At 41.8% G+C, this 27,650-nt stretch overlaps 1 protein-coding gene across 3 annotated transcripts; it reads left to right on the forward strand.

The window, feature by feature from the left end:
* Nucleotides 1-25,916, forward strand: HIKESHI (heat shock protein nuclear import factor hikeshi). 3 transcript variants are annotated; one of them, XM_073336585.2, is made up of 5 exons: nt 1-154; nt 1,480-1,717; nt 13,344-13,495; nt 22,698-22,816; nt 25,698-25,916. In XM_073336585.2, the coding sequence occupies exons 1-5, from the start codon at nt 125-127 to the stop codon at nt 25,750-25,752; spliced, it is 594 nt and encodes a 197-aa protein (XP_073192686.1). In that variant the 5' UTR covers nt 1-124; the 3' UTR covers nt 25,753-25,916. The 3 variants fall into 3 exon arrangements, with proteins under 3 accessions (XP_073192686.1, XP_073192694.1, XP_073192704.1); XM_073336593.1 differs by having other exon boundaries at nt 1-146; XM_073336603.2 differs by lacking the exon at nt 1-154 and adding an exon at nt 272-347.
* The last annotated feature ends 1,734 nt before the right edge of the window (nt 25,917-27,650 follow it).

The following is a 27,650-nucleotide window of genomic DNA, read 5'->3' on the forward strand; positions in this document are numbered from 1 at the left end:
GTAGTTCCGTCACTAGGGGTCCCAGGCAGGGGCTGTTTCCGGGGGGACCAGGCATTATGTAGGCTGCGGAGTGGTCGGCCGTTTCGCGAAGCTTCTGCGGCTGTCGGGCTCCGCGGCTGCCGCCATGTTCGGCTGTTTGGTGGCGGGTAGGCTGGTGAGCGGTTCCCCGGGGCTTGGCAGGCGGCGCTTCCGGAGGGGCGGGGCCTTGGCGGGCTGGGTGGAGCCTCTGGAGAGACTAGTGTGGGGGAGGGGCCTTCGGGAGCTGGCCGGGGAGGCTGTGTCGGGGGCCTCGTACCCTTCGGGGGTAGCCTGGCCTGGAGGACCCCCGAGGGAGGAGGCTCCAGCCGGTGGGGTTCAGGGGAGCGAGCTCGGGAGGAGCTGTGGCGGGAGGGGAGGGTTAGTGCCTGGGGGCTCAGCCTGTGGAGGGTGTCTCTGGGGGAGGAGCTGGAGGGGGGAGGGGGGGGGGGCTTTAGCCTATGGGGAGAGGGTGTGTGTGTGTCTGTGTCTGGGGGAGGATCTTGAGGAGTGAGTGTGTGGGGCTCAGCGTAGGGAGGGGGTGTGTCTCTCGGGGTGTGGGCTGTGCCTGGTGATAGCATTGGTTGTGAGGAAGTTTGGGAAGGGCCATACTGTGGAGGGTAGGTTCCAAGCTGGGGTGCCTCTGATTTTTCTTTCTCGTTGTTGCTTTTGGGGGGCAGCTCCTGCATAAATGACATGTGTCACCTGCATAAATGACATGTGTCACTGTGTCTTCCTCTGTCCCCAGATGTTCAAGTCCTGTGCAGACCCCATCCCAGTGTGCCCTCCTTCCCCTCATACAGGGTGGCACCCACATTTTATTGGCTAATGGGTGGGTAACGTCACCTTGCCAGAAGATTGTCTCAAGTTGCAGCAGACTGCAACCATGTTTGGTAATACAGATTTATGGGCATATGGGAGGCGATAGATAGGTCCAAGCATTTTGTCTTGTGACTTGTTCTGAGTAGGAGCTACCTATATCAAGATGCATGCACTGATGTGTCATGTACAAGGACTCTGTAATAAAGACAAGGGTGGCTCTGTGTCCTCAACATTTAGCCATCCCTGAACTAAATGTATAAAATCATCTTATTTCTTGCTTAAAGAGGTTTCCATGATTAGGGTTCTGCGAGCTGTGTGGTCGACAGCCACTACTTTATAGACTTGGTGGCTTCTTCTGTACCATATTGTACCACTATCCACATGGGGAGCTAAGGTACTCTGATACTACAGCCCTAGATGTGATGTAAAGCCTGTGTAGCTAGAACAAGGTCTGTGATTCCTTGTTAGCAGCATATTATACAGTTCCCATGTGGTTGGGTTTGCCGCTCTCTCAGTTTATAAACTAAAACTGGCATGTGCCTCACTTCCCCTTCTTTCAAACACTAGATGGATTTCTGAAAAGAGGGCTCACAGGTTGTCAAAATTAAGATTTCTAAACTAAAACTTGGTTTTATGTTCTAGGTGCAAGCAGTGGCACAACAGGTGGCCCAGGATAAATTTGTATTTGACTTGCCTGACTATGAAAACATCAACCATGTGGTGGTCTTTATGCTGGGAACTATCCCATTTCCAGAGGGCATGGGAGGATCTGTCTACTTCTGCTTTCCTGACCAGAGTGGGATGGCAGTATGGCAACTCCTGGGGTTTGTCACCAATGAGAAGCCAAGTGCCATCTTCAAAATTTCTGGTTTAAAATCTGGTAAGAGCAGTGAAATATAGCCATTAAACAACAAAGCAATTAGACAATGAAGTGGATGTTTAGTTGCTAATGAATAAATGTAATAAGATATTGGAACATATTGTGTTATTTTTTTTTATTTGTATTATGTAGCACTTAGGAACCCTGTTACTACTCCACACAATGCACAGTCAACTTGTGGAACTCGTTGCCAGAGGATGTTGTGAAGGCTAAAATTCTAACTGGGTTCAACCAGATAATTAAATAAATTCATGGAGGATAGGTCCATCACTAGCTGTTAGCCAAGATGGTCAAGGCTGTAGTCCTATGAGTGTCCCTAAACATCTGACTACCAGACTGAACTAGTCAACGGGATGGATCATTCGATACTTGTCCTGTTCTTTCTCTTTGAAGGATCTGACACTGTCCACTGTTGGAAGGCAGGATACTGGGCTAGATAGACCATTGGTCTGAACGAATATGCCCATTCTTACATTCTTATTCATAAACCATCATGTGACATGCTATACACTGGAATGCTACTTGAAAAGCCAAATGTCTGTGTCTTTTCAAGTGGCTGTTAGTAGACCTAGCACTTATATTCTAAACAGTTCATCGAAACTGGCAGTTGTAGTATCTGATTGTAAATGAATGCTTGTGGCAGTGTTTCTCACTCTTCAGAGTTTGCAGGCAGTTTTCACATGGAGACTTTGCAAACTAGAAGCGTAGAAAATTAACATGGCACACGTTAAATGGATTAAAAACTAGCTACTTGATAGGTTTCAAAATGTAAATAGGAAATCATTGAGCAGGTGTATTTCAAGAAGCAATCCTTACACTATTTGACATTTATCAATGACCTGCGAGAAAACCAAAATAGTCGCTGATAAAATTTACAGATGATCCAAAAATTGGGCGAGTGGTAAATAATGAAGAGGACAGGCTGCTGCTACAGAGAGCTCTAGATCGCTTAGTAAAATGAGTTTAAGAAAACTGTTTTAATCCATATAAATGCAAATGTTTTAATCCAGGAGCAAAGCATGTACCTCATACTTAAAGGATAGGGGACTCTATCCTGGGGAGTAAACACTCTGAAAAAGATTTGGGGGTGGAGGTGGATAATCAGCTGAACACAAGCTCCTGATGATATTCTGTGGCCAAATGGGCTAATGTGATCCTGGGATGCATAAATGGGAATCTTGAATAGGAGTAAAGAGGTTACTATACCTCTATATTTGGCACTGGTTTGACTGCTGCTGGAATACTACGTCCAGTTCTGCTATTCACAATTCAAGAAGGATGTTGATAAATTAGAGAAAAACCACCAGAATGATTAAAAGATTCGAAAACCTGCCTTATAGTGAGAGACTCAAGGAGCTCAATCTGTTTAGCTTGACGAAGAGGAGGTTAAGTGGGTGACGATTACAGCCTAGAAGTACCTGCATGGGGAACAAATACTTGGTAAGGGGCTCTTCAGTCTAGCAGAGAAAGGTAAATGTGATCCAGTGGCTGGAGATTGAAGCTAGACAAATTCAGACTGGAAATAAGGTGTAAATTTGTAACGTTGAGGGTAACTGATCATTGGAAAAACATAGACTTGTAGACTTTGAGGCAAGAAGGGACCACCAGGATTATCTAATATGGCCTCTTGCACATTGCAGGCCACAGAACCTCGCCCACCCACTCCTGTAATAGACCTGTGACCTGGCTGAGTTACTGAAGTCCTCAAATCATGATTTAAAAACTTCAAGTTACAGAGACTCTACCATTTATACTAGTTTAAACCTGCAAGTGACCCGTGCCCCATGCTGCAGAGGAAGGCAAACTCCCCCAGGGTCTCTGCTGATATGACCCAAATGAAAATTCCTTTCTAGCCCTAAATATGGCAGTCAGTTAGTCCCTGAGCATGTGGACAAGACCCAACAGTCAGATGCCTGGGAAACTTCTCAAGGGTCATGGTGGAGTCTCCATCATTGACAACTTTTAAATCAAGATTGGATGTTCTTCTAAAATATCTGCTCTAGGAATTATTTTGGAGAAGTTCTATGGCCTGTGTTATACAGGAGGTCACACTAGATCATAATGGTCCCTTCTGGTCTTGGAATATATGAATTTGTACATTTTCAGTAGATTATAGATAGATGTACTTATATACATATTTAGTGTAAAAGAGAGCTACCCTGTATGTTAATTAGTAGCATTTGTTAGGCACTTAGGTAGAAATGCCAGTGAATATTTATATTCACACTCAAAGATTAATTTTTTTTGTCAATGACTGTTGCTTCTAGTAGCTATATGTAGTAGCTTCATAAAACTAGCCTCTTGGAATCTAGATGATATATGTACTATGTATATTTTATTCCTCGAAACATCAGCTTTGGAAAATACTTTCCAGATTTTTGAGCATTCTTAGTTAGCACTTCAGCGCTCATAGTAGAATTTACTTCAGTGGGATGTCTGATTAGGTGGCCTGTTCTAATTAAATAGCTTTTTCCATGTGCACTCTAGCCTTTAATGCATAAGTCTGCGATTCTGTCGTGGAAGTCACGGATTCTGTGACTTCCGCAACTGCAGCGGATGGTACAGCTGACCCTAGGGCTGCCAAGCAGCTGGCCCCGGGGAGTGCCCCAGCAGCAGTTGGTGTGGCTAGTCGTGGGGAATGCCCCAGCAATGGTCCCCCAGGGACCATCTGTACTGTCTGCTGGAGGAGCAGCCCCTGGGGGCTGTCCTGGGAACCACCCAAGCAGCAGTGGTCCTGGGGGTGGCAGGTGCGGCTGGTCCTGGGGGCTGCCTGAGCAACAGCAGCTGGTGCGGCTGGCCCTGGGGGCCATCGGGAGAGCGGTCCTTGGGGGTTTCAGAGCAGGGGGCCACAGTGGGCAGTGAGCCCCCACCGCTCAAAACAGGCTCCCCAGAGCAGCAGGGCTCAGGAGCAGAGACTTAGTAATGGGTATTTGTAGTAAAGTCATGGACAGGTCACAGGCCATGACTTTTTGTTTATTGCCCATGACCTGTCCAGACTTTATTAAAAATACCCATGACTAAAGTGTAGCCTCATGAATGCATTACAGCATGGATAGTCAATAGGTGGACTGCAGGACAAATCCAGACTGCCAGATGCTCTTGAACAGATCGCAAAATATTTTTTTAGGGTTGACGATTAATCGCAGTTAATTCACGTCATTAACTCAAAAAAATTCATCTCGATTTAAAAAAAAATTCATCTCAATTAATCGCCGTTTTAATCACACTGTTAATTTCAATTGGTATTCTATTGTTTAAATATTTTGTATGTTTTTCTACATTTTCATATACATTTGATTTCAATTACAACACAGAATACCAGTGTATATTTTTTATTATAAATATTTGCACTGTAAAAATGATAAACAAAAGAAATAGTATTTTTCAATTCACCTCTTTTTCAATCTTTGTCATGAAAGAAAAACAAAACAATGTAAAATTTCAGAGCCTATAAATCCACACAGTCCTACTTCTTGTTCAGCCAATTGCTAAGACAAACAAGTTTGTATACATTTACAAGAGATAATGCTGCCCTCTTCTTATTTACAATGTCACCAGAAAGTAAGAACAGGCATTTGCATGGCACTTTTGTAGCCAGCATTGCAAGGTATTTATGTGCCAGATATGCTAAACATTCTTCATGCTTCAGCCACCATTCCAGAGGACATGCTTCCATGATGATTATGCTCGTTAAAAAAAACAATTTATTAATTAAATTTGTGACTGAACTCCTTGCGGGAGAAGTGTATGTCCCCTGATCTGTTTTACCTGCATTCTGCCATATATTTCATGTTATAGCAATCTCGGTAAGGGTCCTGCACATGTTGTTCATTTTAAGAACACTTTCACTGCAGATTTGACAAAACGCAAAGAAGGCACCAATGTGAGATTGCTAAAGATAGCTACTGCACTCAACCCAAGGTTTAAGAATCTGAAGTGCATTCCAAAATCTGAGAGGGACGAGGCATGGAGCATGCTTTCAGAAGTCTTAAAAGAGCAACGCTCCGATGTGGAAACTATAGAACCTGAACCACCAAAGAAGAAGAAAAACCTTCTGCTAGTGGCATCTAACTCAGATGATGAAAATGAGCAAGCAGTGGTCTGCACTGCTTTGGATTGTTGTTGAGCAGAACCGGTCATCAGCATGCACGCATGTCCCTTATAATGGTGGTTAAAGCATGAAGGGACACGTGAATCTTTAGCACATCTGGCATGTAAATGTCTTGTGACACCGGCTACAACAGTGCCATCAGAATGCCTGTTCTCGCTTTCAGGTGACATTGTAAACAAAAAGCAGGCAACATTATCTCCTGCAAATGTAAACAAACTTATTTGTCTGAGCGACTGGCTGAACACAAAGTAGGACTGAGTGGACTTGCAGGTTCTAACATTTTACATTGTTTGTTTTATTTTTGAATGAAGTTATTTTTGTACATAATTCTACATTTGTAAGTTCAACTTTCATGATAGAGATTGCACTACAGTACTTGTATTAGGTGTATTGAAAAATACTATTTCTTTTGGTTTTTTACAGGTGCAAATACTTGTAATAAAAAAATGAGAATTGTACACTTTATTCTGTGTTGTAATTGAAATCAATATGTTTGAAAATGTAGAAAACATCCAAAATATTTAAATAAATGGTATTCTGTTATTGTTTAACAGTGCGATCACAAGCCCTAATTTTTTTGTTGAAGTCGGTCAAAAAGCAAACCTTGACTTTGGGCTCTGCGGCTGAGTTTGCAAGGTTTGCAGTAATACTGTTCATTCTTGTAAACTGGGGAAGATACCTACTGTAGATGAGAGAAATGCTACCCCACAAGTCCATACTCAGAGTAGAACCACACTTTACTTTTACGCTACTTCCTCTCCCGCCACCCCATCCCCAAGAATCCCAACACATATCAGCCCCCAAAATGATAACTTGTGCTCAGTGCCATAAAGGTACAAAATTAATGACATCATCCATAGTATAAAATGCAGAGGGATAAATCCTACTGAGAAGGCTAGGAGAACCCATCATCTAATCTCAGTACAATTTCTAACTGATACCTTAACCGGTTGGAGGCATGGTCACCTGACCAGTTACAAGTAACATGATTCAGCTTGTTTTTATACAGCAGCTTTATTGTTGAAACTGAGTTAGTGCACCTGCACCTACCAGTGTGCCTATCTGGGTTTGTATTGGTGCACTTTGGGAAAATCTGCCTCAACAGGAGATAAAGTGCCAGAGAGCAGTGCCAGTTGTAGGAGGACTGGTGATGCACTTTGAAGTGTCCTACTATACATGGAGCTGAAAGGAAGGGTGACTGGCCAAACTGGCACATTTGGGAGTCTTGTCTGTGCTTTAGAAATCCTAAACACATGCTGAACTGAGTACAGGATGGCAATCATGTGCCAGCCTAGCTCTCTGACAGAGGTAAAATCCAATAACAAGGCAACTAAACATTTTTAACCATGTGTTGTGCAGATGCAGCTCATGTTTAGAGCTAACTATGCCAATAACTGGTTATAAAGTCTGTTCAGTTGTGACTTGGACTGGGTTTTTACTTCTTGTCTAATGGCCACAGGGTAGCAAAATAAATTACTCAAGTGGATGGGAGTGGTAAAACTTAGATATATTTAAGGCCAAGCAGTACAGCTGTGAGAGATCAATTTCAAAATCTCCTACCCTGCATGTTAAAATCACACTTAAGCATAAAGTCAGGGAATATAGAAGTTAGCTTTCACTAGGTAACTAACTTGCCCAAGTTGCACATAATTATAAAGACTAGTTGGACTATTAAATGCATACATTAATATAGTGTGTGCAATTGTGTTGCTATTATGGGAACTTCACTGTGGTTTTTTGACTCTGAATATACACTAAAATTGCATTGATAAAGATTTCTGTTTAGTTTCCAAAGAGAGAGAGCAACACTGCCTATGTATGTGAGTATTTTCCTTCCAATTAGGCTTTAAAGTTCACACCTCACTGAGGTGAGGGCAGGATGACATTTATCAGAAATACCATTTTTGTAAAGGTGGATCAAAAGGGTAACAGCAATTCGAGAAAGTAATGAGGACAGCAACAGGAAGTGAGGAAATCAGTACTTGATCCTGTTGTCCCAACTGTAGTTGGTTACAGTTCCCAATTAAACCAATGGGAGTCTTGTCTGAGTAAAAGATGGCAGGAATGGACCTCTAATTTGAACCTCTTGGATGTTGCAAATGTATTTCAGTGAGACACTTACAATCTTTCTCTTGCAGACTGGTCCAGCAGCATCCCTCTCAGGCCATGCAGGGAAAGTGTACATTTTAATGTCTGCTTAGAATCTTAGATGTTTACTGAGTACACTCAAAATGACATTTTTTTCCATTGTTTAATGTTCTAATTTCTAAACTTCCCAGAAAACCTACTATCATTGGGACTACTCTAAACTAGTTGCATGAAAATTTGAGAATCTTTGTACGGCAGTTTGTATTATTGATGAGTTAAACGTCTTGATGTGGAAAGTATCTGTTTTTACAATTCAAGCAGGTGAAAGAATTTTTATTTCTTAAAAAAAAAAGTCACTTTGAAGCCAGTCATGACAGAAAAGGCACTTTAGTAAGGTATAAGAGTGTGATGTTAGAATTGGAAGTCCTGAAAGAACCTTTAACTACTCTCTTGCTACCAAGTGATTGTGATGTCTAGACCACAAGCCACAATATCAAAATAAGTTACTGGTAGATTTAAGTGCAGAAAGTATCTTTGCCAATTAGAAGAACTTAAAAAAAGAGAAAAACTTAGTTATATAGATGTAATAGCTCTTAATAACCTAGACTTCTTTTTTTGAGGTTTAGTTAACATGAATGCTGACTAGCATAATAATAATGATAAAATCTAAATCTTTTTCTCCAGTTTGGCTGGAAATAAGGCAGCCATATCTAGCTTCAAATCAGAAGTCCCTCAATAAAGAAATTATCTATCTTCTACAGGCCTAAGTAGCTCTAGCAATGTCTGGAAAAACATGAACGCCGTAACCATGGTAATGAGTCACCTGCTTTTCCCAGATTGCTGTGATCAATTTTTGTGCCCATATTACCAAAAGACACTAATCAGGAATATTTCTGGCTTCTCCCTACAGGAGTTTCAGGTAACCTGAGTAGATCAGAATTTTTAATAAGGAATTCAAAGGTCTCTCTGTTTAATGATACATTTATGTTTTTTTCCTTTTGATCCCTCTATCAAACATACAGATAGGTTCTTAGTCCTTTTCAATAACATGAAAGGAATGTTTCATATTTTTGCAGTCCATTTGCAGTACTATATATATATATATATATATATATATCAACTTAACCAATGGATATGGGAGTGAGCTTCTGGCAGCTATTTCGTCTGGAGCAGGGGGGTAGTTGGGCTGAAAGAGCAGGCTTCTCTGGATCTCAGAAGTAAAGCAGGGTCATCCACTGCTCCAGATCCCTTTCTTGAAGCCAAATAAAGGTGGTGAAAGATCGAACATGCTGCTCTGACTGCTGCTGGTGTAACGTATGCATTGGATCTCAAAAGTTAGAGAAAATGGTGGTATACGCTGAACAAAGTAAAAACAATGTCATCTTAGGGGTTCTTTGTGTTTCACCAACTCAGTTCAGATAAGTTTTGGTTGCTACCAACCCTGTAAATTCATCCAGGGATTTGACAGTCAATCTGTTGCTCTTTTTGGATCCTGCATCTTCACCAGTAGTAAGGATTCTGCAGCGGGGAGTGATCTAACTGCCAGACTAGAAACTTCCTCACATTTCCAAAGCTTTATTGCCTCTGCAACACGAACAGGAGTAAAAAGAAAATAAATGTACATTTATGGGAAAAGTGAGCAGATAGGATAGAAATACACAGGGAGCGGATCTTTTTATTAAGAGATACAAATTTCACTCTTTCTGATCAAAGCTACTGTTTTAAGTGCTTTTAGTAACAAAGGCTCTTGGTACCAGTTCGTTCTGGTACAATAAGCACACAGTAGAGTTAAGTGCCCTTAGCTTTGCATTAGGCACTTAAATATCCTTGTCATGCCTAATTGAACTGATGCTGGGTCTTATCACTTAAATCTTCAGATAGTGTCCTCTGCTTTCAAGCTTATTGCAGCATTTGACTTTTTCCTCTTGATACTGTGATCCCTTTTTAGGATTTGCTTATTCTCCAGTATCAAAACTGGGACCAGATCAATTTTGACTACGTCCCTGAGTTCAGAATCTTTGAAATGATTCTTCTGGATACTCATACTGGGTTCCAATGATATGTCATCATCTAGAACTTCTTGGCACAGAAATGCTGAGGTCTGAATGTTTCCTCTCCTGATAGGGCGTGGGTCCAGAGGACAGGAACTTGTCTAGCAAGCCATCAAGATTGTCTTTGCCATGCTGTTTTGGTGGCCTTTTTTAATCAGGTAGGGATGCCATAAGGAAAAGGTGAAGACCAAAAGCAGTAAACTTAAATGAGAACAAAATGGCCCTGATGGAAGATGCTACCTCTCACAGCAGTTGTAGCCAGCCACCAGATCTTCAGAGCAGAAGCACTTGGTAACACCATGGCAAGTGCAACTGCTTGTAGCTGTCTGCTCACTTTGTGTGCCAGCTTCCAAATCTCCTTTAAGCCGTGACTAACTTAGACCAATTACATTTGACTCTCACCAGGAAAGAGAGTATAAAGATGCTTCCTTCATGAAGTGGGGAAGCTTGCTTTTATTTATTTATTTATTTTTACTGTGCCTAAATGTGCTAGGCACTTTGGTGTGCAAGAGGAAAAACATGCTCTTGGCAGCAAAGAGCCGACAGTCTGATTGTAGACATGAGATGACAAGTGGGGGGTAATATTTAGAGGTATAAGTCACCATTTTGCTCCCTCTAGCTTTTTGCTATCCGGTGCTGTGATGGTTTACATCAATCTTCAGTCTCCCCATCTCAAAACTTGTGGTGTAAAACCATGTCTATGTTTGATTAAAGGAAATGGCTAGAGAATAAACCCAAACTAATTTCAAAGCCTGAAGGCGCTCTGAAATAGCTGAGTACTGTGGCTAATAGTTGGATAAAGGAAGAGAAGTGGGAGATCAGTATGAAGAGACTATCCCTGCTTGCTCTTTTCCTGAAATGCTGGGATCTTTTGCAGCATTGCTTCTGAAGGCAAAATTGTGAATGCAAAAATATTTAGTCTGTATCTTGAAGTATTTTGAAATACTGCATGTTCCTTGAAATTTATGATTTATACGTTGTGAATAGAAGAGTTAGGCACTGAAAACAGATGTATTATTTTATAGGGCTTGTGATGGCCGAATATAATCCACATGCAGAAGAGGATAATTTTATTTTATCCTCACAAGTGGACAAATCTTGAGTATCTCTTCTGTGCTGTGTTCAACACTAACAGTGTATGAGCTCTGAAGGTGTGCGTGTATGTATCAAACAGATCTCGGTTGAGGAGGTGATACTTGAGGCAACTGGGGAAGAGGAAGGGAACAGCATGTGGGTGGGTTAGACCACCAGGAGGTAGTGAGAGGGCTCTGGCAGCTGCCTTCTTTTGTGTGGAGACACTTATGTGGGATGTTTGGATTGGGTTAAACTAAGATCTCTTGTGAGTTGGACCATCTCTTCTTGAGCTCAGTAGCTACTATTTGGCAAAACAAACCTAGATCTAGTATACAGTAAAGGTGGCAGATAATGTAACTGCTAGACTTACTTCATTGCAGCTTGCAGTGCTACATGGAAAATTAACAGACTCTTAATTGTGTTTCTACATAAACCATGCTAGGAAGAGCATGGTACCTGCTTCCTACATACTAATGTTTTAGGCCCGGGGTAGGCAACCTATGGCATGCATGCCAAAGGCGGCACGCGAGCTGATTTTCAGTGGCACTCACGCTCCCTGGGTTCTGGCCACCAGTCCAGAGGGCTCTGCATTTTAATTTAATTTTTAAATGAAGCTTCTTAAACATTTTAAAAACCTTATTTACTTTACATACAACAATAGTTTAGTTATATATTAAAGACTTATAGAGAGAGACCCTCTAAAAACGTTACAATGTATGACTGGCACATGAAACCTTAAATTAGAGTGAATAAATGAAGACTCGGCACACCCCTTCTGAAAGGTTGCCGACCCCTGATTTAGGCCTTTGCTGAAGAATTAACTGTCTTCTGGAATCTTCAGATTTCCTTGATTCCTTTGAGCTGGGGTAGGGCAGAGACTTATGCTAGCCTCACTGGCTGAGATTTTGGCAGTTGAGCCAGGTCACGTGGTGGTGTAGTTTTCATTTAGCCCAGTCAGCAGCTTGTGATACCACTTATTGGCATGTGGACTATGTCATAGCTCTTAAATGGTTCTGCTATTCTCTGCTAAGATGATCCAGAGGGTGGTACTGAGCAGTTGCTTCTTTATTGGGAGGATGTTTTTCTACAACATTCACTAGAACTTACGTGCAGTTGTGTGTCTTATTCACATCTAATGGCATTACAGGCATTCTCTGTGGCTTCCCATACACATTGAATAGGAGGGAGTGACAGATTTCAGTGAATCTCTAGATGATTGTGTTCATTTTTGGTGAGCCCCTGAGACTTGGGTTTAGAGCTGATTAAAGCTCAGTTTAGAAGAGTCAGAAGTGATGCTGGAGGTCTGGGATGATGCCTGCACAAAAGGTTTGCTATTTTCAGCCGGATTGTTAATGGATTCTCGAGTGGCTTTTGTGACCAACAGGGCCTCTTTATTTTGCAACCATTTCTTTCTGATGTGGACCTTGTTACAGTCATTTTGGTGGCTTTATAATGCTGAGATTGGATTACTGCAGTGCATGCTACATGGGATAGCCTTGAAGATCACTCAAACCTCAGAAACAGCTGCCTGTTTGCTTAGTGCAGTGTGAACCACTGGAGCATTATACCAACCCTCACAAGCATTCACTTTTTATTTGCTACTAGGTGCTGTTCAAAGTGGTGGTTTATTTACGTTCATTTAAAAATTCATTCAGCATCCAGAAGCCATGATGGGGGCTGCTAAAAATAAATGCTGCACAATAGTTGTGTGATCCAAGGCATAAATATTGTCATATTTTTACTTTGAATGAATGAACCAAAGGACTGTGCCTCAGTACTTGCTGGTTCTGGGTTTTTCTGTAAACATTTCTGTGGATATTAAAGGATAGAGGAGTACTATAAAATCATACTCCTGAGCTTTTTAAAAAAATGATCATACTCCCTGTTATACTGGAAAAGTCAGTAGTAGCAAGAGGTTCAAATGCTTCTGAATTTTGCATACAAATATACAACCCAACTGGTTCAATGGGGAGGTTAGTTTACGTCTTAAGGGATTTTAAAAACTGATTAACTCTTCCTTACAAAACTCCTTCCCTGTAAGGTTCTGTTAGGATTGTCTCTCTCTTCCCAGTTATTAGCAAGATTAAAGATATTTTTATATTTTAAAATTATCCATTGCATTTTTTCACACACTTAGTATATGAACTGTACACATTTTTTTTCGTAATTCTGTATGTAGACAGACCTCTGCTTGGCAAGTAACAAGAAACCTCACACAAGAAATCTTGGTTACTTCAACTTAATATAATAGTTGTACTGATGCCAAGTTTGACATTTCTGCTGCTTGTGCTATTTGTTTCAGGGAAAGGCAGCCAACACCCCTTTGGAGCAATGAACATCCCTCAGACTCCATCTGTAGCCCAGATTGGGATCTCAGTGGAATTGCTTGAACATTTGGCCCAGCAGACTCCTGTAGCAAGTGCTGCTGTATCATCAGTAGACTCATTCACTCAGGTAATTTAAAAACATTGTTTCTAGCAGTCTTTTGCTCATTAGCGTTGTTATACCAATAAAATAAAAACCAGCAAGATCTTATTAAAGGGGATAAGGCAAAATGCTACGTTCATTGTGAATACAGAAAGAATCGGAGTAAGCAGTCAGTTATAGCTATAACATCTTATTCACTCACACACAAGTTCTGTAGAGTTGTTATAGTTACCAGCCTAGGAGTTGCTTGTGCCAAGTCACTGGCCAGGTGGCCTGGACACGAGGGTGGAGCAGGGCCTTGTCAGATGCGCATCCGATGCTCCTGGAGGTTGGTTTGCAGAATCAGACCCAAAGTCCTCGGTCTTCAGGGTTTGTTCTTATAGGGATTTATCCTCATACAAGTTTATAGGGTTTGCTTAATCATGCTCTTCTCATGTTTGAAGTGATAATCAATCACTGTTCTCATGTTTGAGGTGATAGTCAATCATGCAGATGGTACAGCAATGATGAAATGACAGTATTTTGTCTTGTTTCTCGGCTCTTTGGCCTCCCCTGTCTTTGGGGCAAGTATGCCCTCAGGGTTATCGGGCTATCTCGTCCACTGCTTTCTTCAGCCAGATGATCTTATTTTAAGACTGGCACCTCAACCTTTAATTTTTCATTCCTTATTCAATCATAGATACATACAATCACACTCCAGCATATATCCTGTCACATCTGCATTTTAATCACCTACCCATCCTTTAACATAACCATTCTAAAATCAGTGGGACATTGCAGACTTCAATAAGTCTATTCATCCCACTTATTGTATCTAAAAGGAAACAAACAAGATAAGCATGCAAGAGTGGGGGGTTCACACCTCTTATTCCAGAGTTCAGGAAAACAAAGTTGTACCAGCCATAAAGGACAGCTGTTATCTTGTTACTTTTAGAACAATCTTTGTCTCTGGATGTGCTTCTACAATTAACACTGATCTTGTAAAACTGCCAGGCAATTTCAGTCAACACAGACTCATCAGGGTGGCTGAGAAACATATTTCTTTCTAATGGTCAGGCCAAATTCTGGGGTCTGTAGTGGAGTCACTTTTTCTTACATTTCCCATATCAGAAATATACCAGTTATCAATCTAGTCCAATAGCATAAGAGCCAGTTAAGAATCAAGCTCTCTGTTAAAGCAGGTGTAAAAAATTGTTACAAGTACAGTAGTTCCAAAACTACAACCCCCAATTGTATGTTATCAAGCTAATTATGATCTGGTAGTCTATTCATTCAGCAGAATACTTCAGATGAGATTTTTTTCCCTTAGGAAAATATAGAAATTGTGTGCGTTTTTGGGTTTGTTTTTTTTTTTTTTTGCCATTGCCATTGCCATAGTCTGCATGCTTACACTTGTGTAAAATGCTGATATATTTCCCTCTTCAGTCAAGTAGTTCTATGGACATGATTTATAATTCAAGTAAACTTTCTTTAAAAGAATGTTTTAAGCCTTTCCATCACAGGAGCTGAAACTGAGGCTTTGGTGGATGAAGAAGATAGCTAAAGTAGTACTCTAGGCTCCTAACTGTTGCGGGAACTTAAAGTGCCTATACTTGGGGGATGGGAAACACTTGGGGTGGAATACTAGGAAGGTAAGTCTTCTGTCACAGAGTAACAGGGCTAGCTGCACCTCTGTCCCCTTCCTGGTGTCTCCAACTTCACTTGCTTTAGGCCTCGTGCCTTTACCAATTTCAGGGTAAAAGTTTGCAATTTCCCCACTTTTACACCAGGCACTGAGTTACAGTACTGTGTGTGTTAACTGTGCTTACCCTACAGGACTGACTGAGTTTGGGAACCTGCAGTTCATCCCTTGGGAGTCTGTGACTGGTTGTGTACAGTGATCAGACAGTTTTCTTAAAACAAAAGTATTATTTTGTTTAGTAGTAGGCACAAAGCACTAGAGGGGGGAAAAAAAGATTTTAACCATCTACATGAATGTGTGTCTAGAGTCTTAGGGCAGGTCTACACTACAGGACCTATATCGGTAAAACTACATCGCTCAGGGGTGTGAAAAACCACACCACTGAGTGATATAGTTATACCGACCTAATCCCCCTCTGTAGACAGTGCTATATTGATAGGAGAGGTTCTGCCATCGACATAGCTACCATCTTTCAAGGAGCTCTCCCATCTCCGTGTAGGAGTGTCTTCACTTAAGCACTACAATGGTGCAGCTGCATTGGTGAAACTGCAGTGATGCAGCATTTTAAGTGTAGACCTTCCTTTACTGTCCCCTGACATAACCTAGGTAGATCTAAGATCTTCAGGCACCCGCACTAGGTCCCAGGCTGTTTCCCACTAGAAAGACTATGCTGCCATAGCTCCCTGGTGTAGCCTACACCAACAGAAGGAGTTTTTGCATCATTATAGGCACACCACCTCCCCAAACAATACGCTATGTTGACAGAGTCACTGTTCCATTGACATCACCACATTTGCATGGGAGTTTTGCTGGCGCAACTATGTTCAGGGCGGTATTTTTTTCACACTCCTGACTAAAGTAGCTATGCCGATAGTACATTTCAGTGTAAATCAAATCTCAGTCTGGTCTCCCTGAACACCTACTGCTTCTCTTCTGAGGAGAGAGTCCCTTTTAAACTCTGCTATAGGTGTGGGTTTTTTTGTTTTTTTGGTTCTTCTGTGTTCCCAAGGTTTGACTGTCCTGTTTAAAACCAATCCTGTAGGTACTGCAGGATAATGAGCCAGTGGTTCTAGCATTGTACTTTAACAGCTCAAGTATTTGCTGAGGAACGGCTTATCTTGAGCCATTTTCTTTCCTGCCTGTTTTTCCAGACACTCTTGTTGGTCTAAACCAATGCAGTCATACAATAAATATTCCAATAACCAACATTTATTTATAAATTATTACAGAGCAGCTCCAAATCTTTCACCGATATACTCTGAAGAAACTTACTCTTGATCCAAGACTACGCTGCACATTGAAGCTCAGGGCTCTTGCTTGGGGAACAATGGGAATGGCCAAAGCAGTTGGACTGGGCTTGAGGCAGATATTGTGATATCTCCATCAGCAGGCTTGTGCTGCTGCCTTAGCTAGCTGGATCCTCCTGCTTCTTGCTGTTGTGATATGTTGATGCACAGCTTTGCTGCTGGTGCAGGGACCCTGACATACTCCATGCTCAACTGGATACATGTTCCCTTTGCCACGATCACCCTTTCTTCCTGCTCCAGCACCTCTGAGTGGAACCCGACCCATTTTCTCCTCCCAGTCTCCTGACCATTCAGTGAAAAGGTACCTTTGAAATCCCCTCTCTTCTTGAGGGAAACTGCCCTGCACACTGAGGACTGCCATATTTTGGGCCTAGACTTAAGCATGTCCCAGCTCCCCAGGCTCATCTCAGACAGAGGGGAGGTAAATGGGTTTTTGATGTTCACCTGGGCAGTTGAACAGAGAAAGGGGAGGAGTGTGCAGAACCATGGGAAATTATGCCAGTGGCAGCTGCTCGGGAAAGACCCTGCTTTAGCTTCTTGATCCAGACAATAAATTGTTGCTTCAGTTCTGCAGAAACTTTTCGGTCATTTATGATCAACTTCGCTGCTGATGATTAATAGTTGTAGTGTGATAGGATCAATTACTCCTAAAGAGCTGTAATGGAGCACTTTGAGAAACCTAAGTTATCAGCAGTGTTAATCACACTGTTCACTGCTGCTCACAGTTGCCAGCTTTCATGTAAATAAGCACCCTGACTTTCACAATAAGCCAAAAATCAAGCTTAATCCCACTTCAAAACAAAGCCAAAACAAGCCAATCCCTAAGAACTCCAACACACTATGTGACTAGATCCTCTAGGTGTGCAGTCTGGGACTGTGATGGGCCCGCTGTGCACGCCTGGCTGTCTCACCCCCCACCCCCTTACCCCTGCTTCTTGGGAGCCGATATTAAAAAAAAAAAAAAAAAAAAAAGAACCTACAAGCCATAAACGAGCCAACAAGCAACTCAAAAGCCTATTATGCCAAAAACAAGCGCAATTTCTGCTTTTTTTTGGATGGGTTTGGCATGTCTGCTGGTGCTTCCTCCAAATAAAGCTATAATCCAGTCTGTCATCACAACTAACTGTGCGGGTGTGATGGACTTCAGAGTGCCTTTCAAGTGAGGAGTACTCAGCGGGCGTAACTAGCACACCTAAACAAATGCAGTTTTTATGTAAATATACTAAGCATGCATGGGGTGGGAGAGGAGAAAAACGGGATGGTTTCTGAACAATATTTCTCTGAAGCATCAAATCTTCCATTACTGTTTGTTTGCACCACTAAGATAATGTACCTTGTGGGATAATTGACAAAGCAGCTAATGTCTTTTGTTGGTAGTTACAGTTAAGGGAGAGGTATTTGATATTTGCAAGTTATTTTTTACAAGTATATTCCAAGTTCAATTAATATATTGTTATTAAAAAATGTAAAAATGTGCTTCAGACTTAGTCTGCGCTACAAAGTTTCGCCAACATAGCTGTGTCAGCTAGAAGTATGGCGGGGGAAAAAAAATCACACCCTCTATCCAACAAGCAATGCTTTATCCTCCTCCGCCCTCCCCCCCCCCCGCCTCCCATTCAGATCCAGCTATGTGGACGGCAGAGTACTTCTGTTGGCTTAGTTAATGCTGTTCATGGAGGTGTTTTAACTATGCTGTCAGAACTCCTGTCATCCCCCACTATATCTCCACTAGGTTGCTCTGCTGGCACAGCTAGACTGGCAAAGGCTCATACTGTTTCTCAGGGGTAAGGCTGCTCCAACACTAGAGATTATGACTAGGATGAATTACAGGCAGTCCTCAGATTTACGACACAGTTGGTTCCTGAAAATTGCATCGTAAGTCTAAATGTCGTAACTCAGAACCACAATACACTCCATTGCGGGACGGAGCATCGTAAAGTCAAAATCAATTGTCGTAAGTCAAATCAGGGTGTCAGTTCAGAAACATCGTAAGTTGAATGCTGTGAAGTCGAGGACTGCCTGTACTAGTTAAGGACAAGTTTGCAAAAGGAACAGTTGCAACTGGCCTGTATTTAAAAAAAAAAAAGAAAAATGAAAAAATGATATGATTGGAAACATAGTTTTTAAGAGGTGGTTATTCCATTTTATATTTAATCTTCATTTATATCAAACTAAAATTAAGTTGAATTATCTCGCATTGAACTTGAATTGTTCTTCTTCAAGAGATAGTCCCTATTGTATTCCACAGTGGATTACACATACACCCTGTGTGCCTATAGTTGGAGAATTTGAAGGTAGTGTCCATTGGTCCGCGCATGCACCCTGGCTTGCCTCGTGCTTCTGACTGAGGTGATAAAGGGCAAGGCGGACTGATCACCTCCTTAGTCCCTACTCACCACTGCATGGTCAGAGTCAGAATCTTTAGCATCCTCAGCCCCATCCTTTCCTGTATCCCATTCGAGTACCAGACTTATGCCCAGTACTCCGGGCTTCAAACTCTGCACCTTCGGCCCACGATCCTTCTCAGTCAGCGATGACCATCAATGCTGCCTTTACTGTCTCGGAGAGGCCCACGCTGTGGCTCAGTACAGTATTTGTCAATCTTTCACCAGCTGTACCTGAGAAGGACAGGCACTTGCCTCTGTAAGTACCTCATGGAATTGACCATGAGGCCTCAATCGGACCCAGGCTGGGGACATCCTACCCCCAACCTGCCCAGTACCTGGGCCTGAATCTGCAAGAAAGGCATTTCCTGCTGCAGAGTGTGACTTCAGTGCTGGAGGATCCGACCTCACAGCGAGGCCTAGTTGGGAGATTAGGAAGCATGGGACTAAATCTTCATCTAAATCCATTCCAAAGATATCAGATCTGCCTAGAAGCAAACCCACCGGCCCGGCTCATGAGGATGTCTTATGTCTGGATACCATCATCATCGCCACCACCAATGGCCCAGACAGTCAGAGTCCCTCTTACACTGAGGAGATCTGGATCCATGGTTGCACCATAGGGCGTTTTTGCTGTCCCGGATCCAGAATCCCCCCTTCCATTGGGATTCTCCATTTTTAGGGAGCTTATATCACCTCCGAGAGACCTGTCGGTGGGACGGAATTTATCATTCGCACTTATACAAAATGTACACCTCTCAGTCAGCACCGATGGTACCACCATCAGAACCCGAGTCAACTCTTTCCTTCTCAGGAAACTTGGAACCATTTGAGGAACTAATTTTCCTGTACTGCCATTCCCTACGAGGCCCACATGACCCTAGGACCAACCACCACCTCACCTGACTCAGTGTCATCACTTGCCTCCCCTACAAGAGAACCTCAAATTTATCCCCAGATTCAATAGGGAGGCAGGGTATTACACTCTGGTTCTGGCAGTTCCACCTGAACATGCCAAAGCCACCACTTCATCGCTGGATGAAGTGGTGGCTTTGGCATTCCCCCCCCCCCCCCAACATGTGTCACTCCATTTGTAAGACAAAACCGTAGTTGCCTTCAGGCATGGCTACAGTCAGTTTATGCCCCAAGCCGCTATTCTATGAACCTCGCACTGAAAGTTTCCACTAAGGTGCCGTTGTCCCTACTAAGTTGGGGAGCCCATGTGGGCAACCACATGGCACAGGGAACATGGACATCTCAAGAGTCCAGAATGCACATCAATGTCCTGAAATTACAAGTACTATTGAAGGCATGCGAGTTCCTTCTTCCTTTCATCAACTCTCACCAAAGCACTATGATGGTTTTCTACATCAACATACAAGGGGGAGCGAGATCTGCCTCTCCGAGTGCAGAAGCAGTCAATCTCTGGAACTGGTGCATCAGCAATCAGATCACCCTATTTGCAGCCTACCTTCTGGGGACGCAGAATATGCATGCAGATGCTTCACGATTGACCACAAGTGAGAGCTTCATGACATTTTCATATGATGGGGAACCCCAACCAGGGATCTGTTCACTTTCCAGGCCAACAACAAGTGTGCCACATATTGCTCCAGGGGAGTCATAGCTTACTGCTCCCTCTCCTTTTTCACTATAACAGTTCAACTATGCCTTCCCTCCGCTACTGCTTCTGTCACAAGTGTTATGCAAGATCAGACAGGATAGAGTGACAGTCATCCTGATAGCGCCTTTCTGGCCCAGACAGTTTTGGTTCCCCAAAGCCTCCTATGCCTGTCATCTCATCCTCTGATTACCTTCCCAATCTTCCCTGAGCTCCTAACCCAGTGCAATGGCAGGATCAGGCATCCCAATCCACTACCACTTCACCTCAGGGCGTGGTATTTTAGATGTTTGTCAGCCCTAGAATGCGTGTGCTCCTTGGCCGTGCATGACATCCTTTCTAATAGCAGAAAGGACTCAACTAGGAAACGTTACCAATCTAAATGGAAATGCTTCTCATCCTGGACACAGCAGAAAAGCGTTCTACCAGAAGCTACGGGTATCCCACTCATCCTCGACTATATCCTATCTTTAAAGACATCAAACCTATTCCTCAGTTCCCTGTGAGTCCACTTGGCAGCTATCTGTGCATTCCATCCCCCTGTGGAAGGCTACTCTATTTTCGCACACCTGCTAACCACTCGATTCTGGAAAGTCCCAATAAGAACTTTCCCACCCTCTCAAAAGATAATACCCCGTGGGACTTGAATCTTGTTCTTTCAGTTCTGACACAGGCTCCCCTGCCCCTTTGAATCCTTAGTGACTCGCTCAATGTCCCTCCTCTCCATGATGCTCATCTTTCTTGTACCCATTGGCAAGGAGGGTTAATGAACTTGGCGCAATGATGGCAGACCCTCCATACACTGTATTTCAGAAAGATAAAGTTTCTTTATACCTACACCCCAAATTTATCCCCAAAGTGGTTTGGAATTTCACCTTCACCAATCCATTCCTGAAACCACACACGTATGTTAAAAAAAAGCATAGGCTCCACTCCTTAGATGTTTCACGAGCCTTGGCCTTTTACCTGCAGAGAACAAAACCATTCAGAAAGTCTTTGAGGCTGTTTGTCGCTGTAGTGGAGAGAGTCAGAGGTTATGCCATCTTCATCCAGAGTTTCCAAATGGATATCTGATTGCATTCTACTCTATCAGCTCTCAAACTTCCCCACTCCATGAGAGATCAAGCCACGACTGTAGCGTCTCTTCAGGATGTACCCCTCTTAGACATCTGTAAAGCGACCACATGGAGCTCCATCCACATGTTTGCAAGATGTTGCATTCTGGTACAAGATTCGGCCACTGATGCCTCATTTGGTACGGCAGTTCTCCATTCGACCTTACCATCCTCATCCTTGCAGCTCCTCTTACTTAGGTACTGCTTGTCAGTCACCCACAGTGGAATACCATAGGGACCATCACTCAACGAAGAGGAGGTTACTTACATGTAACTGGAGATTCTTTGAGATTTGTGGTCCCTATATAGTTTTCCATTACCCCTTCTCTTTTCCCTGTACTTTGGATCTTACCTGATTTGTGGTAGAGAAGGAAGTGATGTGGCAGTTGGACCACCCCACCCTTTATTGCCTTGATCAGAAGTAAAAGGTGAGCCTGGGTGCATGCTCAGACCAACAAATGCTACTTTCAGATTCTCCAATTCCAGGCGCATGGTGAACATACATAACCCACGATGAAATACATATAAGGACCACACATCTTGAAGAACCTCCGGTTACAGGTAAGTAACCTCTTCTTACATGTAATTACCACTAGGTGAGCAAATACAAAAAATGAAGTACTTGTAGGCAAAATCATCAACAGCAGGTGCTATTGGTAGGCTGCCACTAACTTGCTAGTCTAGTTTGTAGGAGAAGGCCCAAGTCTTAACACTACATCATCCATTAGTCCCATAAGACTTTACAAATTTTATTTTTGTTTATCTTGAGGTCGTTTAAGGCTTTCCTTCAGAAACTTGCTCCAGGAAACTAATCTTTTGAAAAGAATAACTGAATAAAAATCAAAATATTTTTAAGTTTCTGAGAGAATCTCTTTAGAGAGGCGGTGTCTGAGGGCAGGACTGGAAGCTAGGAACGCTAGATCTAATCCTCTCTAACACAGACTTCCTTTTTACTTAACCTCTCTGCCTTCCTTTCCCACATCTGTAAAAGAAAAATTTAATCCACCCAGCATGAGGCTTGAAGATTAGCTAATCATTTGAACAGTGCATTAGATATGAAAAGCATGATCAAAGTTCTAAATATGGATTTGATTTACAATGTGTGCTTTTTGGTATTTCAGTTCACTCAGAAGATGCTGGATAGCTTCTATAACTTTGCCTCATCGTTTGCTGTCACGCAGGCCCAGATGACACCGAATCCCTCTGAAGCTTTCATCCCTGCAAATGTGGTTCTGAAATGGTAAAGAAAAACATCTCAAGCAATAAGCTTATTTCTAGGCACCAAAACTGGGTTTCATAGCACTGAATTAACTTTCAAATCTTACTTTGAAAATACTTAACTAAAAGTTCTCCTTTTGACTTTGCTACACTATAGTAGCTTCTTGTATTCTGTTCTACATAGCCTCTTTTTAAATACTAAACTTGGATCATTAAAATACTGTACCTATCTCACTCTTGTTTGCTACCAGGCAGTTTAACCACTACCTGCAGTATGTGGCTGATTCCGGAAGCCGCCTTTACTCCTTGTAATGGTACTGACCATAGGAAAGCAGAACACACTGCCGTCTCTTGGGCTACAATCAATGTCTGTTAAGTTCTCAGGAGCACTTAGTTAACAACACTGTATGAACACTCCTAGTCCTTTCCCCACAAAGTCCTCACGTCTTAGGCCAGGGTACATGTATTCAAAGGATGTTGACCTAGACCAAGTTTTAAAACACTACTTAAAAATGATTCAGACTGCCTGAACATGGTTTGACCATCTAGTGTGGGCAGGGCAAAGAGCATTATATGAGTTCAGCCTAATTAGTTAAAAATTATGCCTCAGACTGGTTTGGGTAACGGTTCCTAGCCAGCATAGTTGGGAAATGTGGGGGGGACGGACTTTTAATATATAGTAGCATGTCAGAGTTACGAGCACCAGAGTTTGATGAACTGACTGGTCAACCAGACACCTAATTTGGAACTGGAAGTATGCAATCAGGCAGCCGCAGAAGCCCTCCCCTCCCCACCCCCCCAAAAAAAAAAAAGAAAGAAAGAGAGCAAATGCAGTACAGTACTGTGTTTAAACATAAACCACTTTAAAAAAAAAAGTTTTTTAAAAAAAGATGATTTGACAAGGTAAGGAAACTTTCATTTAAATTAAGATGGTTAAAAGCAGCATTTTTCTTCTGCATAGTAAAGTTTCAAAGCTGTATTAAGTCAATGTTCAGTTGTAAACTTTTGAAAAAACAACCATAATGTTTTGTTCAGAATTACGAACATTTTAGAGTTATGAACAACCTCCATTCCCGAGGTTTTTGTAATTCTGAGGTTCTACTGTAGTTAGTGGTTCTCCTTTGGGCTTGGAATTTGAAATCCTAAGGTTTATTCTGAACATAGCTGGTCCATTCTTATCCTTTGATTCTGATAGCACCGAGAATGTGCTAGGCACTGTACAAATGTGAAAGAAGGCAAGATCCCTGAAAGAAAAACGAAGGGTAGGGGAAAGGAGTTAAACAAATAGTCAGGACAGTGTCTGGTCAAGTCCTGATACAATTTTGATAAGGGCCAGCTTCTGTGTGACAGTTGAGGGGCAAAACCGCTAGGGATGCCCAGTACCAGCAAAAGGACCTTTCCAGAGAGCGGCAGGAGGTCCATTTCACTGGGGAACTACACTCTGTGACCCTGCTGGGATTCTGGCGTGAAGACTTGCTTAAGTGTCCTTTGGCCTTTGGTTAAATAAGTTAGGTTCCTGACTGGACATTGTTCACTACATAAATGCCTCACTGAATCTGTTGAAAAGCCCTGGAGGCAGGGATGCACCCATCGCTTTGCACCAGGCCATCAGAGGAACATGAACGGTGAGGACAGGACAGGCACTCTGGAGGTCTGCAGAGGCTGTACCAGTACATTAAAAAAAAAACTAGAAATAGAAAAACTGAAGTGGGCCAAAGCAAGATAGGATCAAGCAATCTCCTTAGCTGATAAAAGTTTTAATTGATCTAGTAATCTGATCACAGCCATATAGGGTACCAGTAGTTTGGCCCAGCTGGAGCAAGAGTTTGAAGAGCTTCACACTCTGCTCTCATTTGAAGTTGTATCAGATCTTTCCAGAGATGACAGTATTTCTTTCCTGTGGCCATTGACTATTTCATCAATGTGATCTGTGAAGTGTGGACAACTTGTGTAGAAGTGAGGATTTTGAAGCTTGTTTTTGGCTTCTGCAGGATCAAAGCCTGTAGTATATTTATTGAAAAGGTCTCATAAGTCTCATATTCTGCCCTGTTTTTGGAACCTCTTAGATTATTAACTTTGATTATAACAATTCATTGTTTTCATCACTTATGCTCTTTGTCCAAGATGGCAGCAATAGAGGAAGTAGGATGGTCTGTGAATAGTTAATTTCACTAAGTGTTAGCACACTGTAGGGAATGTTAGCATCTAAAAACCCATTATTTTTATTTCTTTAAATTCACCACTGGATTTTTGTGACATGTACTTATATTTGTAAAACATAAATGTTGGGGTTTAAACTACTGTCATTTCAGCATACACAGAAAAAATGGCAAACTACTTATATGGTGCTCTTCGTATGCATTATAAGGGAACATGTCGCATATGCATTAGTCTTCGATTACATAATCAGATACGATATTTTCCACAAGATCAAGAGCCTCATTTATTTCACCAGATGGAATAAAAGGGGACAGAATTAAGGGTATATGGACAACCTTAAACGGGCGTTTTCTGACTTTTGAGTGCTTGACTTTACAACCTGAATAATGTTCTTATAATGTATGTATGTTTAGTATGTAATCCATAAAACGTTTTAGTTTTGTTAAATTTTAATCAGCTACACCGTAAAGGTAATGACCTAATGGAATATACCTCTCACTATCAAAGTGCCTGAAGCATGACTGGGAAAACAGGGTTTGAAAAGACCATGCAGGGGAAAGATATATTTAAACAGTTTTCCATGCTGTGTGTGGGGGTAATACTTAAATCTTGCCTCTGTACAGATGACTTAATCTGTGATCTGGGCTAGTTCTTCTGTAATGGTTTGGAAAACTGAAGCTGTAATTCTTGAGTTGCATCATTGGGAAGCCATTTTAATTGGTACAAACTTTTGTCTCTTCTAGGTATGAGAACTTCCAGAGACGACTGGCTCAGAATCCTTTCTTTTGGAAAACATAAACTTCAGTCATGTCTTTTGAAGTGCTCTCCGACTATAGTCATGTCTTAAAGATACAGTAAATCACCCCACTAAAGAAAGTTGGTGCAGTAATCAAAGTCTAAACAGACCACATGGATTTTATAGTACCACTGGAACTTATTTAAAATTAAAAACCTGAAAACAACTGCTCATCTTTGTGTTTTTTTCTAGCTAAAAATATTGAACATCAAGAAGTCAATGTTGTATCTACATCTTTATAAGTGCAATTGTATCCATTTGTAATTACGTCCCATTTTAAAATGGCTGTACACCATATTTGTACAAATTTTATGAAGTATTTACAGTTTTTTGTTTAATGGTAAAGAAACCAAATTGAACCCTGTTCGTCTTATTCTTAAGAAATGCTATCAGGCTAAATCACAGTTTTACATTACTAATATCTTGGAACTAGATGTAAGATGCAATCACTTCTTATATTTCACTCAGCATAACAGTCTAAGGGTTGGATTCCCAGCTGGTGTAAACTGGCATAACTTCATTTTCCCTTGTCCTTGCAGGGCTCGATCCCAAGGGTTATGCGCTTCCTTCCACTTGTGAGTGGATGGGCGGGGCAAGCCTTTGGGCCTCATTTTCTCCACTCCACTTCAATCTATCTTTTAAAATGACCATCACAGGCCAATTCAGGGCCCCAAATTAATATTCTGTAATGCCAAACAAAGGACTTGTTAGTGGGGAGAAAGAGGGAGGAAGGTTTGGGCAGCAGAGGCTATTTATAGTGGAGGCTCTTGATGGGTTCTTACTTAGCCTGAGGGGTTTACTTTTTGTTTGGTATGATGCATGATCTGCTATGGAGGGGGGAAAAAGTCTAATACTTCTTAGTATTCAGAGTTTCTTTTTCACTAGTATATAATAGATAGTGGGGTTGCAGCACTATCTTTCAACAGTAGTTTAAAGGGTCTTGGTTCTCTTAGGCTTGATTAAATAAGCTTATCAGATGCAGTCAGTAACAGTCTTGTGTTGGCCTTGCTCTACATGAAGCTGCCCTGACAACCAGTTAACATCTGTTTGACATTCTAGTCTCCTTTGTACTTTGCTGTGATTCTATTCCAAGGAAAAACAAAGGCACCTCCTATTGTTTCTGGTAAATTTTTCCTTCCCTTATGTATTCCCAGTCTCAGGGATTTGAACTAAATCAGTGCCTTTTCACAGCCTTTTGCTAGAGGGAATTTTAACATCTGTTTCATGCTTAATGTCTCAGTACCGTTCCATATGCTACAAACAAGATTCTCTGATCCTAAAAGTGTTTGAAAAGAGGAATCTTTCCCTTTTACTAAACCAGCTCTTCTTTATACATACACACAGAAATATGGGAGTGTTATAGCTGCATTATACACTGCTCTCAAATTATCTAGTTCCTCACCCCTAAATTCTTATTTTGTTAACCAGTTTGCTTTCATTTTAAACTATGGATTGAATTCAGTCTCAGGTGATCCAGTTTGATTTGAAAACTTCATTCTTCTGATTTCTGCACATTTCTCTTAACTTTTTAGTTTCTTCGCCATTCCTCTAAATAAATCTATATAATAATAAGTCCAATAAATCTCAGACTTTAATGGAAACCACAAGGCTTAGAAGGTCAGCAAGCCAGGGCCGTAACCTATTTGCGGTAATATTTCACTTTTCCCTTAATCTCTTAAGTAAGTAGTGCTGCTGGAGCATGGTAGTATCTAGTCCTTTTAGTGCAGCTGTGAGGCAGGGAAGAATTATCCCTATTTTACAGATGGAGAGACTGGCTAGAAATCAGTGAGTTGCATAATATGTTGGGTAGAAGATACTTTGCAGTAAATTGCTCATGCCTAAAAACAAAAAAATGCCATTTGGGATTTTAAAGTTCACTTTTTAAGATTGTTTAAAGTCT

The sequence above is a fragment of the Lepidochelys kempii genome, chromosome 1, assembly GCF_965140285.1.
Source record: "Lepidochelys kempii isolate rLepKem1 chromosome 1, rLepKem1.hap1, whole genome shotgun sequence".
Classification (NCBI taxonomy): domain Eukaryota; kingdom Metazoa; phylum Chordata; order Testudines; family Cheloniidae; genus Lepidochelys; species Lepidochelys kempii.